General features: G+C 39.2%; 1 protein-coding gene and 1 long non-coding RNA gene across 2 annotated transcripts in view; one reads left to right on the plus strand and one right to left on the minus strand.

The window, feature by feature from the left end:
* rnf213b (ring finger protein 213b) overlaps positions 1 to 8,034 on the minus strand; it is a 43,741-nt gene extending 35,707 nt beyond the window's left edge. Inside the window, exons 1-15 of the mRNA XM_041974758.1 lie at positions 7,917 to 8,034; positions 7,400 to 7,549; positions 6,602 to 7,317; positions 6,368 to 6,523; positions 5,817 to 5,986; positions 5,455 to 5,735; positions 5,118 to 5,365; positions 4,167 to 4,373; positions 3,879 to 4,092; positions 3,745 to 3,800; positions 3,503 to 3,668; positions 3,272 to 3,418; positions 1,960 to 2,058; positions 1,730 to 1,858; positions 1,045 to 1,210 (exon numbers count right to left, since the gene is read on the minus strand). Coding sequence (XP_041830692.1) covers positions 1,045 to 1,210; positions 1,730 to 1,858; positions 1,960 to 2,058; positions 3,272 to 3,418; positions 3,503 to 3,668; positions 3,745 to 3,800; positions 3,879 to 4,092; positions 4,167 to 4,373; positions 5,118 to 5,365; positions 5,455 to 5,735; positions 5,817 to 5,986; positions 6,368 to 6,523; positions 6,602 to 7,317; positions 7,400 to 7,501 — 2,857 coding nt within the window. The 5' untranslated portion in view covers positions 7,502 to 7,549; positions 7,917 to 8,034. The remainder of the gene's footprint in view (positions 1 to 1,044; positions 1,211 to 1,729; positions 1,859 to 1,959; positions 2,059 to 3,271; positions 3,419 to 3,502; positions 3,669 to 3,744; positions 3,801 to 3,878; positions 4,093 to 4,166; positions 4,374 to 5,117; positions 5,366 to 5,454; positions 5,736 to 5,816; positions 5,987 to 6,367; positions 6,524 to 6,601; positions 7,318 to 7,399; positions 7,550 to 7,916) is intronic.
* Positions 8,035 to 10,978: 2,944 nt separating this feature from the next.
* On the plus strand, positions 10,979 to 11,310 carry LOC121632965. Its single transcript, XR_006008985.1, has 2 exons — positions 10,979 to 11,159; positions 11,234 to 11,310. It is a non-coding gene; the product is annotated as an uncharacterized LOC121632965 (long non-coding RNA).
* The last annotated feature ends 4,518 nt before the right edge of the window (positions 11,311 to 15,828 follow it).

A 15,828-nucleotide genomic window follows, 5' to 3' on the forward strand; every position in this document is an offset into this window, starting at 1 on the left:
TCCCACCATCAGACCTGTTGCCTGATTTTTTTAGGTCACTTTTTGTGCCATCTGAGATACCTCAGCCCTCAGCATTTTCTCTCTGTTTCTCTTCCATAAGAATGGCTTCTTGCTAGCCACCCTTTAAGGCCTATTTATGCGCTATGCCAAGGGACTACAGCTCCAGTCCTCAAGGGCCACAATCCTCCTCCTTTTCAAGTTAACGAGTAATATATATAAATATAACGAAGAAGAATGCGACACAGAAACAAAGGAGGAGAATGGTGGACATCCAGCAGTTGATGTTCTTTCTTCTTGCCTTCAAACAACAAAACATCAACATTATATGTAAACATGATGCAGTTGCCACTCTGCTCTTACTGATGACTCTTAATGATTCTTCTGGCCAACCAGTGGACTGCAGTAAGTCAAGCTCCAACCTTATGTGTTGGATCGGTAAGATTAGGAACCCCGGAAGGGCCCTGAAAACAGGGACGGTTTGGATATTCTGTGTTGCGGCAAAGCGATGACTTATTTGAGGGGTGCTGTGGGCTAAACTCGGGGTTATCTGCCAGACACGAGTTCCAAAGTATTCTCAAGCACTTCTGTGTCAGCAGCGATATGTTTATTCTTTCCATTCATGGTTCCAAAACAAATCCAGACAACAAGACGAGTAAACGATATTCTAACTGAAACAGACTTACACTATAAATTATGCGATTACATGGTCAACAGAAAATGTGACCACCACCGAGCTCACCCCACTTCCTCCTCCATTCATCCAAAACACCTGTGAGTTGGTACCTTTCAAACTTCGTGACACACACACGCCCAGAAAAAAAACTTCTCTGAAAATGGTTTGGTACAACGACTAAACTGAAAATGAGTGAAACTTCAGCCAAATTAAAACTTTGAAAGACCTTCAGAAAGCTGGAGAACTAGTCCTGAACATGTTGAAGATTACAACAACATCTGGCTGCTAGGAAACAAAATATTGAGAAATGAGGACTGGATCATGACTTTAGGAACAGGTCTGTGAATGAATAACTTTTAAAAATGACCTACAGGTAGACAGGAGGAAGTTCATGGCAGACTGTGGATCCAGCAGCTGGACCACCGTGTTCTCTTTGAACCGTTTTGCCGACTCCACCACAAAAGCAGAAACAACAACGTCAGGGAGATCTTTCACCTTCGAGCTGAGACTTCGCATCAGGTTTCCCTCCTGTCCTCTCTATAAACAGAAAAACAGGACATACTGAACAACAATATATGATTTCTGAATAACCTCCCGCTTTGATCATCATTATTTTTTACTTTGCCTAATATCACATTTGAAAAAGGGAATTTTGTAAAGACAAAACACAGCAACATGTTAAATAATTAGCTTTTAACCAATTTCTTTCCAGTGAAATTTATATTATCATGGAAATGTGCAAAGAGAATAAATTTACATCCAGCTTCAAATAAGCTTTTATCTACTGAGACAACAGGCCACCTTTGATGACATTAAACATGCATTAGGTATGTGAAAACATTGAGTCTATTTTCTCTCCGTACTGATGGGATAAACTGTAATAAATCTGGTGTGTATTTTGTAGTGCACATGTAAAAACAGCATAAGATGCTTCAACTTTATTGTGTAGTGAATAATTTTAGAAAAAACATTTTGTACTAGTTTCTGTACAAGTTAAATAAAAAAGGCAGCAAGTACAGACTGTAAAAACAAGCCAATTATTAACAAGAACCACACCTGGCAAACTGTCTTGATGGCAAAGTGACACATCTCATCAAAACAGGCCTGCAGAATATCGTGACTTTTTCTTATAGCTGCCACCGACGACTCCAGGCAGCATAGCAGCACTTTGTCTTCATCACTTGTCTGAGGGATAAAAACAGCTGTGATGAAATCCACCTGCTGGATTCTAGTTAAAAATGTGCTGCTCTGTGCTTAAACCCAGCTTCTAATGAACATTGTTTTACCACAGAGATCCTCTTCTTCAGGTCTTTCTTTAAGCTCTCCACCCAGTGGGATGTAATTTCCTCAGAACAACCTTCTTCTCTCAACAGCGCGTCCCACATCTAATAAATCAACACCAGCATCATTTTTAGCTGAATTACAGTGTGTGAGCTCCAGTTTCACGTAACATAAAAACATGTTTCAGCAAGGAAAAAGAAAATGTGTTTTTATTACTGTAATGTGTGTAAACCTGTTTGTGTAACACCCTGAACAAATAAAGATTATTATTGTTATTATTATCATTATGTCCCTAACTTTTCCCTCTCTTTTCTTACTGTAATAGGTAATTGTTATAGTGTCATCTGTTTATATACATATTATTGTTCATTTTTATCTGTATCTTCATATCTTCAGTTATCTCTTTTAATTCACCTACATTTTTCTGCTATTTCTGTTATCGCTCTACATTTTGTATTATTTCTCGCCATAAATGTATATTTTGCACAATTTCTTGTATTTTATTAATATATTTCAATTAACGTGCTAATCCATTTTTTTTTCTTCTTCTGATTCTCATTATTATCATAATCAATTCTGATTACACAAACGTAACATTTTCACATCTCCCAACACATAAAGTTTTAGCACTGCTAGGAAAATGTGGACAAATATTTTAAAGTACCAATGGAAAAACAATGATGAATCAACAACGGACAAGAAAACCATGACAAGGCATATCGAGCTCTGGACTTGACCAGGTAATGGTGAAGTAATGGTAATGGTCTGTGGTGGGTAATGAAGGGACCACAGTGTGTCATACACTACCAGTTAAAAGTTAACACACTTATCCATTAAATTTAAAGGGGAACTTTTGGCTGGTATGTCTCAGCATATTAGCATCTGGCAGTAAAAAGCCACTTGGAGATTTCTTATCCTGAACATAACAGAGTTGTTTTACCAAAGCAGCATCCGACTCGTCAAACGCTCGACTCGTCTCATATAAAGTAGTCTGCAAGTTTCCTGGTTTAAAACGCCTCACACTACAGCGGAGGAATTACTACTTTTTCTCTCAGCCACAGATACGATTTTAAACTAAAAACTATTTCACAGGGCACTTCTTCGTACATTTCATTGTAAGTGTTGGGATGCTACGTGATAAAGGTGGATGGATTAAGAGCTTGACATTACTGCTGCTGATGAAAAGGGGCCCTGCAGAACAAGTTTGGGAACCACTGATTTATTGTATACACTGTTCTGTTTTTCCTCTTTTATCCTTTACATGTTTAATCAGTTCATCTTTATAAGTGATTGTATTGAACCTTGTTGGTTGCATACCTCAAATTCCTTTGGATAGGTGAGTGTTTTTGAAGTCATGAGGGGTTTCTGCAGTAGTTCATCTCGCCACTCACTGATTTTCTGCTGCACAGCAAACACCTCCTTCAAGAATGTTTGCTTTAATGTCTCAAACTCATCCTCTTTGGACTACAACATACAAAACAAAGAGAGTTAATAAAAGCTAATGCTCCACATTTAGTCATTAAAGGTACATAACGAAAAGATTCTTACCTCTCTTCTCAGTTTGGTTTCCAGGAGTTCTGACAATTTCAGCAGCAGCTGGTAGGACTGCACCACTGCCGGGTACCACGGGACGATTCTCACAATCCTGCATGCGCTCCTCACCACACTGATGCTGCTCATCAGTGCTGGCTTGATGTTTTCACACTGCATCATTCTACAACACAAAGCTAGAGTTAGACGGAGAAAACTCAGAAAACGTAGAGGAAGGTGAATCTCTCAGGTGTCAGTACCTGTCCTTTTCTTTGTCCACCTTCAGCAGGATGTAGTTCAAAGATTTCAGAGCAAGCTGCATGTAGACGGGACAGAAATTAACATAAAACAAAGGTTTTTATCTATCTTTAAGGTTGATATAGGTTGTTTTTACCTTTACATTCTGCTCAGCTCTGTTCAGATCCCCTGTCTCTGCACATTTTCTCAGTCTGTACATCAGACTCTGGATCAGGTGTTCTGCCTGTATTCCTGTCAGCTCTGAAAATTCAGGAAGATCCTCAAATGGGACCAGAGATAACCAGCCGATCAAGAGCAGAGGCATCTCTGCAGCCGCTGATAAATGTTTCTGGATCAGAGAAAACATCCTCCTGTGAAAATGGAAAGATGTTACTTCTGTAAAGCTCGGGAAGAGAAAGTTAATCTAGCTTAGTAAGAGACTCACTTTATTTTGTCTGGTTGGAACTGGATACTCTCTCTGAATCTGACAAAGTTAAAGGGACTGAGTCCGGACCAGTCCTCCTCCTCCATAACTGGTTCCAGTTTTCCTGCACCAGCTCCTGGTTGTCTGAGCCTGAAGAGCAGAGGAAGGAGCAGGACAAGCTCCACCACCTTGTTCTGAACACAGTCGTTCATCAGACCCAACACAGTGCTGAGGGAGCAAACGTAAGATCAATGTTTTCTGTAGTAGAAATGTTAAGAAAATAAAATCATCTTTAGAATTAGAAATACATAAAAATATCAGAAAAATGTAAAAAGAAACAAATTTTTTGTTTGTTTATTACATAAAAGTAAAAAAGACATAAGTATATTGCTTCCCAAATCTTGGATTCAGATTTACTTGTAAACTAGTGTGAGATCTGATCCAGAAGCATCAAAACTCTGCTGAATCTGATCTATGATCACAGATATTGTACACCCGTCTCATTAAGATAACGTCCAAAACAATCTGCAAACCCCATTTAACAAAAAAGTTGGGAAATTTTCTAAAATGCAATAAAAACTTAAATGTGTAATACATATTTATCTGCACCCAAAAGACTTTCTGTGACCATGTTTTCAGTTTTTTCCACAAGTGGGTAAAAACATTTTACCTGCTTGGTTCTTATCATCTTTTCATTCTCCATTAAATAAACATCCACACTAGTGTAGTAAAACTACAAGATTAAACTACATTCAGCTTTTTTCATGGATCAGGACATTATTCTTATTCTTCGTAGTAGTACACATTAACATGCTGTACTGCTTTGAAAGTACTTCAGTTATTAAAAACTGTGCTACACTAATAAATGGCTTGTACAACCCAGAGGTAGTGTCTAAATTGACTGTGGTGTATCCTTTGGAAGACTGAGAGAGACGTCAGACTCCTTAATTAGAGTTTAAAGACTAAACTTACAACTGTGGCTTTTCAAAAGAAGTGTGCAACTCCTCCAGATTTTTCTCGTCCATTGCGGTCTCTGAAGACAACAGTAGACACAGCTCGGCCCAGCCTTTAACTCCAAGGTTGATGCTACAGCTTCTGGTAACCGTGAAAACCCGCAGGCCCAGAACAAGAGGACTGACGTTCCTGCAGCTGCCCCGGAGTTCCTCTTTTGGCTCTCCTTTCAAGATCTGAATCAAATTCTCTGAAATCAGCTCTGTCGCCTGTAGACACAAAGATTTATTATTAGTGGGTCAATGGAAGTACAATAAAAAACAAATTTTTACATTTTGATATTTCTCACTGAGCCAACCTTGATCGTTGGAGGTACTGAGTTATCTTGGTACCTCATCCTTGCTGGAGCGGAAAGCAGGCTCTGTGTAAAACATGTCAAGTCGCTACACAGCCTCTCCGTACTCCGTTTGTCTGATGAAGTCCATTTCTGGAAGATTCTGTTCAGCAGCGTTGCTGCTGAGTTCTGCCAGGCATCTGAAAGCTCCTCACCTTTTGATTTCCTCAGACCAAACATTTGAAGACCAGTTTTCATAAAGCTTACATCATCACGACAGATGAAGCCTTCGTAAAGGTGAAGCTCTGAACAAAGATGAGTTTGTGATCAGGTTATGTTAAAAAAAACAATTATGTAAAACTGATCCTCTAACATATTTTATTTACCTTTAATGCTACGGTCAAATGGAATCTGAAAATGTCTTGCTGCAGTTGCTAAAATTTCTTTGTGTCGTTGTTTTACACCATACCAGTAGGTCACCCCGGCTCCTCCTTCCAAGTCTTTTTCTTCAATAGACAGACTTGCTTCTATCAGATAGCCTCCCTGCTTCAGTCCACTAAATAAAAAGAAATTAAAGATTTGTCATAACATTTGTCATTTTCAGACTGAAATATTTTCATGTGAAAATATTTTCATCAACAGCAGCAAAACTTTCAAATGAACTTTTTCATGTGTTGTAAGAAGATGGGATACACACTACACAGTGTGACACATGGACCCGTATCAACTACTGAGACATGTTCCTGCCATCAAATTCAAAATGAGCGAATGTTTTCCAAATAAAAATGTCAAATTCTCAATTTCAAAGCCTTAAAAAGATTTCAGCTGTGTATAAATGAAATTATGAAATTTGCAAACCACTGCAAGCAATGCCCATTTTTTTAATTGGGATTATACATTGTGTATTACAATTTGTACAAATTCCACAAATACTCACAGAAAATGTGTTATTTCAAGGGGCATATACCCTCTTTCATGAAACAGCACAAGTGTGTCATGTTCTCGGTGGAATCTGAACTTCTTGTCCAGCACAGCGTAGATGTAAACGGTGAACATGGGCGCACTGGAAGGAGGTCTCACTGGGCTTCGATCGCTGTGGAAAAAGAAAGATTTGTGTTTATGTATCAGCCGCAGTCCTGATGTTTGATAAAAGTCTTGATTTCGGTCTTACCGGGTGCTGCTGGGTGTTTTATCAGCTGTTTTGGAGCTGGAGAGTCTCTCACCTCCACCCTCTCCAGACACAGCTTTGGCATAAGACTTTGGCTTCTTATCTTTTTCTTCTTGGCACGTTGCATCACCCGAGACTCCAGCAGATGGATCATTCTCCACTTTAGGCTTTGACTCAGCTGATTCTCTACTGTTGGCTGGATTTTCATTTTGCCCTAACAGAGTCGGAGAAGCGCTGTTGTGTTTCTGCTCAGATTGAGGTTCATGTATGTCCTCTTTAAGTTGTGTCTGTGCAGGGCTACTCATGCCAGGTTGACTCTTTCGGTCATTTGCATCGTCTTGTGTTGGCACAAGGAAGTCTGTCTGTGTTTCTTGGTTCTTTTGAGAAACAACTGAAGTCTGTGTGTATTTTTCTTTGCCTTTCTGTTTCTTTGTCTGAGTATGAACTTCCACCGTTTTTACAACTTTCTTGTGTTGTTCACCAGTGTTCTCTTTTGGCACCTTGTCTGCAGCCTGGGGATCCAAAAGCTGTGTTTCTGAAGACAAACCATCCTGTGTTTGGCTGCTTGTCATCTCCACAACCTCCTCATGGTCCTTTTCTGTGCTTTCACTCTTAACATCGGCAACTTCTTTTGCTTTTGAGATGCTTTTCTTCTTTCTTTGATTTCTCTTTCTCCTCCTCACCTGAACGTTCTTGCTGGCACTTCCTGCTCCTTGTTGCTGAAATACACATTTAAATAACTAATGACAACTCTCACAGATAAAACTCCAGCCTGAATATTGTTGATAACTGCATTATTACCTTATTTTTCCTCCGTAGTCTTTTGGTTGCAACATCTTCCATTTCCCTGGATTTTGCCTGTGATCCAGGGGTACCGTGGAGGTTTCCTCCCACCTGCTCCATCTATAAGGACAACTGTCTCAAGGGAGTCCTGCTTCTCCTGCTCTGTTTCTAATTATAAAAAAAATAGATGGAGTTACACCTTTACACCAACAAAAATCTGGAAGACTGTAAACAAAAAAAAGGATTACAAACAAAATACATCTTAAAAGGTCTCACAAACACTGGTTTGTATCCTGAACTTATTGCAGTATTAAAGATAATAAATACACAATCAAAAAGACTTCAGTGTGCTTGAAGTCTCTAGCTTAAGCTAGCTATTTCAGCAAGCTTGGCTTGTCATTTAAAAAAATAGTTAGAAACTAAACCCAAAGAAACGCATATTATTTGAGACGTTGTTGTATATTTATCAAATGTCAAAGTGAAGCTTTGTTATTTAGAACGGAAGTACTTTAGATTTAATAGTACGTATGCCTACCTCTTTCATTGTCAGCGTAGTACGTCCTGGATAAAACTAAGTATGTCAAACAATCGTTTATTAGACAACCTATAACAGCTTTAAGGGACCGTCTACAAATATACAGCCATCTCTACCAGCGGTTATCTCTCTGTAAATCTCGAGGTACCGATCAAGCTGAATCTTATTACAAATATAAGTATACGTAAGTACAAGCAATAAATGCTTTGGCTTAATGAATTAATAACTGTCAGTTCTAATAAAATAAAACTCAATTAATGCGTTTGTTAATCTCGTAATTTCTCTACAGTCTCAAAATGAACGAGACGTTTATCAGTTTCGTTTCTGTTGACATCAGAAAAGAAACTTATGCTGCGTTCACGTGTTCAAGGAGTTTTAACTTTCAATTCAGCAGAGAAGAAATCCAGAATTTGACCTTTATGTTTTATTCTATTTCGTTTCACAATGCTATGCATAAGTCTTGAGCCACCCTTTATTTCGGTACATTTTGATCCAATAAGCTAGATTTTGTTGTAATGTTTTAAATTTATCTGGAGCAACAGTTCTCCAGATGTATGGCAGCTGCTGTTTCAGTACAGTCCTTGCGCCTGACTATTCATTCATTCATTGTTTTTATTTATGTATTTTTTTAAAGTCTCTTAACACTTGCCTTTGAATCATTCAATCATGAAAAGGCTCCTAATTCAGGGGATGAGCAGTTGTCGTGTCAATGCATAAGAAATTAGTAACGAACCAATTTCAAATTAAATCTTTGGGTTCTTTGTTACAAACATTCTGTCACAAAGATTTTGTTCCCATTTTGTTGTTTGCATCCATGAATAATGCCAAAGATTACACAGTTCGAAAGAAAATGGCTTTATTTCAACAAGAAGATTACTGCCAGCAAGCGCTGAAAACTTGTCCTGTCTCAGCATGGTGTGTAGTGTATCCTTAAAAAATCTGAGGACATGTTAGCTCTGTAGAATATGACCATAGCAACTATTGCTGCTAGTGTTATTGCCCACCTTTTCTGTCTGTGTCCTATTCTCTTTTTCTCTGGGACTGTCCTTTACAGTCTTTCTGCTGTAGCATGTAAATTTCCCCATTAAGGGATTTTATTTTATCTTAAAATGAGTGAGTGGAGGACAAAATGGCTAGACTAAAACACTATGTAGGAGATTGACAGCATAAAGTGAAGTCCTTAATAAATAGAACAAATTAGCAAAGATCTGAGACCTTAGAGATGCATCTGCACCATCATCCAAAAAAACATTCTTAAGGAGAGAGGGTTGAAGTTGAACTGGACTAAAACTTGATTCCAGCAGGTCTGATGGAGTGACAAATCCTTTACAATGTCATTAAGACTAAGACCTAAAAAATAACAAGAATGTTTGCCTCAGAGGGTCCAGATTGTAAATAAAGATCGTAAATATAGAATTTTTCAAAAACTGTTATATACTGAATTTATTTATGTTTACATATATTACAATAAAATAATGCTCATATTTCCTGTATTACTTACAATATAGAATTCAATCAGTGATCATTCAAAGCTTTTGCACAGTACTTTTACTTTTTATTCACTCATTCATATATTATTTTGTAACCCTCATGTATAAAATTGGACTACATTTTGCAAATAAACTGCAAAGATTTTACCATCTTAAATGAAATAGAATGACACAGCTGAATTCAATTGATAACATACTTGTGTGTCAATTTATAATCTAAGAAAAATAATTGCTGTTCAAACTCATGTCTGTATTGTTAACGGGTAAAAATAGAAATATATCATAGTGCACTGGAATTTAAATACCTAAAGTATACGGACAGAATAATCCACAAATGTACACTACTAGTCAAAAGTTTGGACACACTTTCCCTTTGGATTTAAAGCTAAGTGTGTCCAAGGATCTGACTGGTACCATATATATATATTATAATTTTTTAATCATACTTTACTTTAATTGAAACACAAACCAAAACTTTCTCATACCAGGAAGCCACCCAGTGGTGTCCATAAACTAAACTGGTTTGCACTGCTGCTGTCAGAGAAAACATATTGTCAGCTTTCAGCCTGTTTCCTTGTTTCCCTTCACATTTTTATGGACATCTTTTGCTAAACACAAACTCTAAACACCAGTATTTTCCAGTTTGGGGACTGCTGCATTACTACTGTCATGTTTGATTAAAATAGCAGGATACTGTTTAAAATAGTTTTTATACACTTTAAACTGCTCTGTTGTACGTATAAAATATCTGTTTTATTTTACTTTTTACTTATAGTAAGTAACTATAGCTTTGATATTATGTTGGTGCTCTCTAAAGTATTTTGTTAAAGTGAAAAATTAAAACCTCTTTGGAAAAATTCAGAATCGTTGAGAATTTGAACAAAATCCAGCTTTAAGTTAAACCTCAGTGTCACTGTGAGGTAAAGCTATGATTGCAAGCATATAAAGCTGCTTCTTGGACTGTAAATGGTTCTTATTAAGTTCCTCTAACTGATTCCTCATTACTAGTAGAGATGAACAGTTCCAGGTGTGGAACAGAGTGTAACGATGTATCTGGTCATCAGTCCTGAGAGCCGACAGGTCTTATGATTCTCCGAACTACAACTCTGCTCCTCCTTCCAGCAGGTCGACCTGCAGCCTCTGTGGCAGTAGACTCTCCTGGACGTGACCCTGGAGGTCGGGGTTCAAGTCGGGGTGGTGTGGATTTTCTTCCTAAGCGAACATCGTCCACAAAGGCCTCCACACCTTCAAATTTGGCAGTGAGTTCAGTGAGACGCTCCTTCAGGGTGTTGAATTCTTTATAGAGATCTCCCAGAGCGACTGATAGCGGCTGGATCCTGGAAAGATGCAAAGGAGTTAATCAGTTTATCTGAAACATTTCTATGAACCTGTTCAATTTCCCCATGGCGATCAATAAGGGTCTATTCTGTTTCACTCTGTTATATAACTATTTGGTATATAGATGTTTGAAAAATGCTCAGTGTCATGGCTCTCGGGCTGGGGTTGACATTTCCCAGCCGTCCCTGAAGGCATTCTTCCTCTTCCTCTGATTGATTGCTGATGCGCTGAATTGGAGGATTTATCTGGACCTTTCTGAAGGCTCAACCCAAAGTGGAAAACTCAGCACTATTTAACCGTCTGATCACACTAACACTGTTTCTGGTTCAGCAGTCCCAACAGCCCCCGGTGGAGTTTCCCATCGCAGCCCTCTCTCTTCCTGAGATCTCCCTGTTGGCTCCCATCTCCTCTGCTGGTACGTGGTCACCCTACCTTGCATATTCCCTCCAGATCACGTTGGTTCTCACCCTGGTTCTCCTACCTTCACAGGCAAGCGGACTGAGTAACCAGATTCTGCACCTCTGGAAATATTCTCTTCTCTGTAATAAATCTTCATCCAATCCTCAGCTCTCTGACTTTTATTGTGGGTCCAGTTTGCTGATTCCTGACAAGAGCCTGAAGAACTGAACTTTTTCCTAATTAGACCTAATTAACACTAACTCCTGAACCAACAAATAATGGACAGTTTTTTTTTATATATATAAATCTAAAGTCTTCATAAACAAGATGTAAAAACTAATCATAGTAATTTGCTTCTATGTGCGGCATATAGTTAAAATGATTGTAGTTCTAAATGTATCCACCAGGGGGCGTAAGACAAGTTGCAGACTACATCATTTTGAGCGGAATTTTTTAACAAAGTGATGCAACTGGTCTCAGAAACCGTATCAGGTTTGATACACTCAGGGTTAAAGGATCAACCCAGAAACAGGACGGGTGTTCTCACCTTCCATAGTCTGGCAGCACAGTGTTGTGGTCATGCAGCAGCAGATCTTTGACTTGTGTCATGATGGCGTATTTCCAGTTGTCTAAAACCAGTGTGAGGTTTGCACATCCTCTGGTGTTTACTCTGTCTGCTGCAGGTGAATGAACAAGTAAGACAGTCATTATATATTTTTTTTTTTATAATAATAATGGATTAGATTTATATAGCGCTTTTCAAGGCACCCAAAGCGCTTTACATTGTGTGAATCCATTATTCATCCACTCCTCACTCATACCTGGTGATGGTAAGCTACGTGTGTAGCCACAGCTGCCCTGGGGCAAGCTGACGGAAACGTGGCTGCCAGTCTGCGCCTACGGCCTCTCCGACCATCACCGAACATTCATCCACACATTCATACACCAGCGATGCCAACACTGGAGGCAAGGAGGGTTAAGTGTCTTGCCCAAGGACACAACGACAGATGACTGCGGGAGCGGGAATCGAACCGCCGACCTTCCGATCATTGGACGACCTGCTCTACCGCCTGAGCCACTGCCGCCCCAAGACAGTCATTATTTTGTCATTTTGGTTGATGAAATTCTTCAAACACTGATCAAATTGGCACAATGAAATCTTAATATCTCCACAAAATGGATTCAGAGTGGATTTGCTTCTGGATAGACATGTAAACTCTGCATGAAAAATCTAGCCAGCCCTGATCGGCCTGATCAGGCTCCACCCGCTAATCCATGCAAGAACAACCTGAAGATAACATTTCCTTAGCCAGAATTTTGTGTTGGCTATAGTCCTGCTTATAGGTTGAATGATAACCTCCTTCAGACCTACTCAGTTAAATAAAACAATTATTTAAAACAAATCTTGAATTTCTAACAATTGATAAAGATAAATGATGAAAGAATATAAATGAATCATTAAAATAAATTAATTAGATATAGTGAAATCCAATAAATCCCGTATTAATGAGCATCTTGAAATGCTTTAGGAACATGTAAACTGCACTGGACCTTCCTTTTTAAAAAATGACCTGAATGTGAAAAAGCTGTGAAACACCACCAACGGTAAATGTGTCCTGTTAGTCTTGCCTTCATTCCTGTGGTCCCTCTCCGGTTTCTGTTTCTGAGCTGCATCAAGAGTTGCACACAGGATGAGCAAAACTCCAGCCGTCTTCATCCTAACAACAAACACACCTTCACCTTTAGCTTCTGAGCTTGAAAGCATCTCTTGGCATAAACACAAGTGAAGGAAACTTACCTGCAGTGGCAGAGGTGAAACAATCCAGCGGGCACAAAGCAGACACCTGCTTTTGATCTGGAACAGAGGGAGGGTCCTCAGTTTCCACTCCCATCAGAGCTTCATGTGTCAGGATTTTACTTAAAAGATAGCCAAAACTTTTTCTTTAAGACACAGCTTAACATCCATCTGAGGCCCATATTTAGGGGGAAAAAATAAGAATATGCAGAGCTGCAGCATGAGCTCAGTCCTCGGGGAGCCTCAGCGGATGTGTTTGATGTTTTGGAGTCACACACAGCTGAAACATTCCTCTTCTTCATCTGCTGTTCATGTGCACTGCTAAAGATCGATTATACTGGATTATCTTGCAATGAAATGTAGTGAATTAATAAAAGACTGAATAGTTTCTGTAGCTTATAACTACAGTATCTTGTTCCTTACTTTTGTTACTTCTCCACTATCCATATGAAATCACTTGGTTGAAAAGTCCAAAAAGACAGGTGTTTGAAAAAACTAAATTAACAACAGCATGCACTTCTTCTCTTGTTGGAAGGTTTCCCAGTAGATGATTTCTATAACGTGGCTGCAGGAGTTTACTCCCATTCAGACACAACAGCATGACTGAGTTTCACAGCTGATGTTGAGGGATGAGGTCTGTACCCCAGGTTTGTTTTCCAGCTGGTGCTGGGTGGGGTTAAGTTCTCTGCTCCGTGCAGGCGTCCTGGGTTCAACTGCACCAAGGCTGTCTGACCTACATTGTAAGGAATTAATCCAGTCCATGTTGAGATGAAAGGAAAGAACAGCCTAATATTGGTCAATTCTTCTTCAGAAGGTTGCTTCCATCCATTAAGGTTTGCAGCAGTTTCTGCACAGCCAATCAAAGTCTGGGCTTCGATTGGATCATTGCAGCATGTTGATGCTGCGCCTCTTTTTCAGCCATTCTGTTGTAGATTTGCTGCGTTGTTTCATTGTCCTGTTGCATGTGCAATTTTCATACAAGTTTTATCTGTCAGACAGATGGACTCACATCTGAGTCTAGAATACTTTGGTTTCCAGAGGACTTCATGGCCACTCAATAACTGCAAAACAAGCCCAGATCATCATCCCTCCACCAGCTGATATGAGGTGTTTATGCTGATATGCTGTGTCTGGTTTTGTGCATGTGTTTGTAAATGAGAATTGGTTCTCAAACATTTTACCTGGAAAAATAAAGGTAACAAAAGACAAAACATCTCTACTTTGGTTGGGTCTGCCTAAAGGACATTGTTCCAGAGGCCTTGTGGTATGTTTAGATGCAGTTTTGCAAACCTAAGCAGTGTTGCCATGTTGGTTATAGAGATAGCTCTTTCTCCTACATTCATTCATTTTCTATGCCACCTATTCCAATTTCGGGTTGTGGGGTAGCTGGACCCTGTCCCAGCGATTAGAAGGCCAGAAGCAGGGTATACCCTGGACAGGTCATCAGTCCATCACAGGGCAACACAGAGAGATAAACAACCACTCAGATTTATTCATAGGGAGAATTTAGTGACCAATGAACCTAACATGCATGTCTTTGGATGACTCTTTTTCCTACAACCTTCAAAACAAATCATACTTGTTCAGTTTCTTTTCTTCTTTGTTTTGAGCATTACAAGGTCTCATCTTTGGTTAAATTTGCTGGGACATCCACTCAAGGGACGATAGGCAGCGGTCATGAATCTTTCCCACAGTAGACCGATGGACTCCAGATAGTTTGAAAATGGTCTCATGACTTTTACCAGTGACATTTGCTGTTGTCTTTCCTCTAGGTATAGTGTTAACACATAAGCAGACTACAAAAGCACATGCTTTTATGGAGGTGCTCACACCTACTGATCAGTTAACCAAATACAGTAAATTAGCAGCACCTGGTTGCTGCTTGCCCTCCTGTTTCTTTAGTGTATTATAAGTATTATGCTTTGCTGCTGCGGCATGTAAATTTTCTCACTGTGGGATCAGTAGTCTTATCCTGCATGCTTTTGGCCATTTGAAGTAATATTTATCTGTTTTAAAACTTGGCAAGGCCAAGATTTCTTATAAATGAGTGTTTATTCATCTTTTCAAGCCTGAAAGGATGTCTTTTTTTGTATTACTGGTGATAGTACAGGAGATGTCATGCAATTATTTCAAGTTCAGTCCTCGAGATCTACCATCCTGCAACTTTTAGATGCAACCCTTCTCCAACACACTTGAATCAGATGTCATTGGCGTGTCATTCAGCTCTGCAGAGGCCTGGTAGCGAGCCAGTCATTTGATTCAGGTGTGTTGGAGAAGGGTTGAATCTAAAAGTTGCAGGATGGTAGTTCTCGAGGGCCGGACTTGGGCACCCCTGATTTAAGTAACCGGAGTTCATCCTTTGGGGATCATGTTTATTTTCACCAGATTTCAGAGCAATGCATCCAAAACTTGTTTCGGTTTGAAATGAACATTTTTTTTCTTAGTGAATTCAAGCGGGGAAAAAACACACTTGTTTTATTTAGTTTTTTTTTTTTTAACTTATTTTTATTATTATTATTTCATTTCAAATCCAGGTCAAACAGCATACAACTTCCAGGATCCTCAGTCAGCTCAGTGGAAAATGAAGACGGGCTGCAGGTCCATCGGCCAGCTTGCTCAGCAAACGGCCACTGGATCAATACAAAAGGAAAAAAGTCACCGCCGTCCATTTGCACGACATCAGAAAAACCACTCAATCCACACGAGGGGCAAGAACAATATCACTGGGCAAAAAAAAAAAAATTTTTTCCTTCTTTCAGGTATTTTTGAATAAACCTACAACTAAAATAAAACAATGGAAACAAGCTTACAGAGAAGAACACATCTCAAATAGCAAACGTGACTCGTCCTCTGGACTGAAGAGGCCCATCAGTATCTGCAGTTTCTATCG

The sequence above is a fragment of the Melanotaenia boesemani genome, chromosome 21 (assembly GCF_017639745.1).
Source record: "Melanotaenia boesemani isolate fMelBoe1 chromosome 21, fMelBoe1.pri, whole genome shotgun sequence".
Taxonomy (NCBI): domain Eukaryota; kingdom Metazoa; phylum Chordata; class Actinopteri; order Atheriniformes; family Melanotaeniidae; genus Melanotaenia; species Melanotaenia boesemani.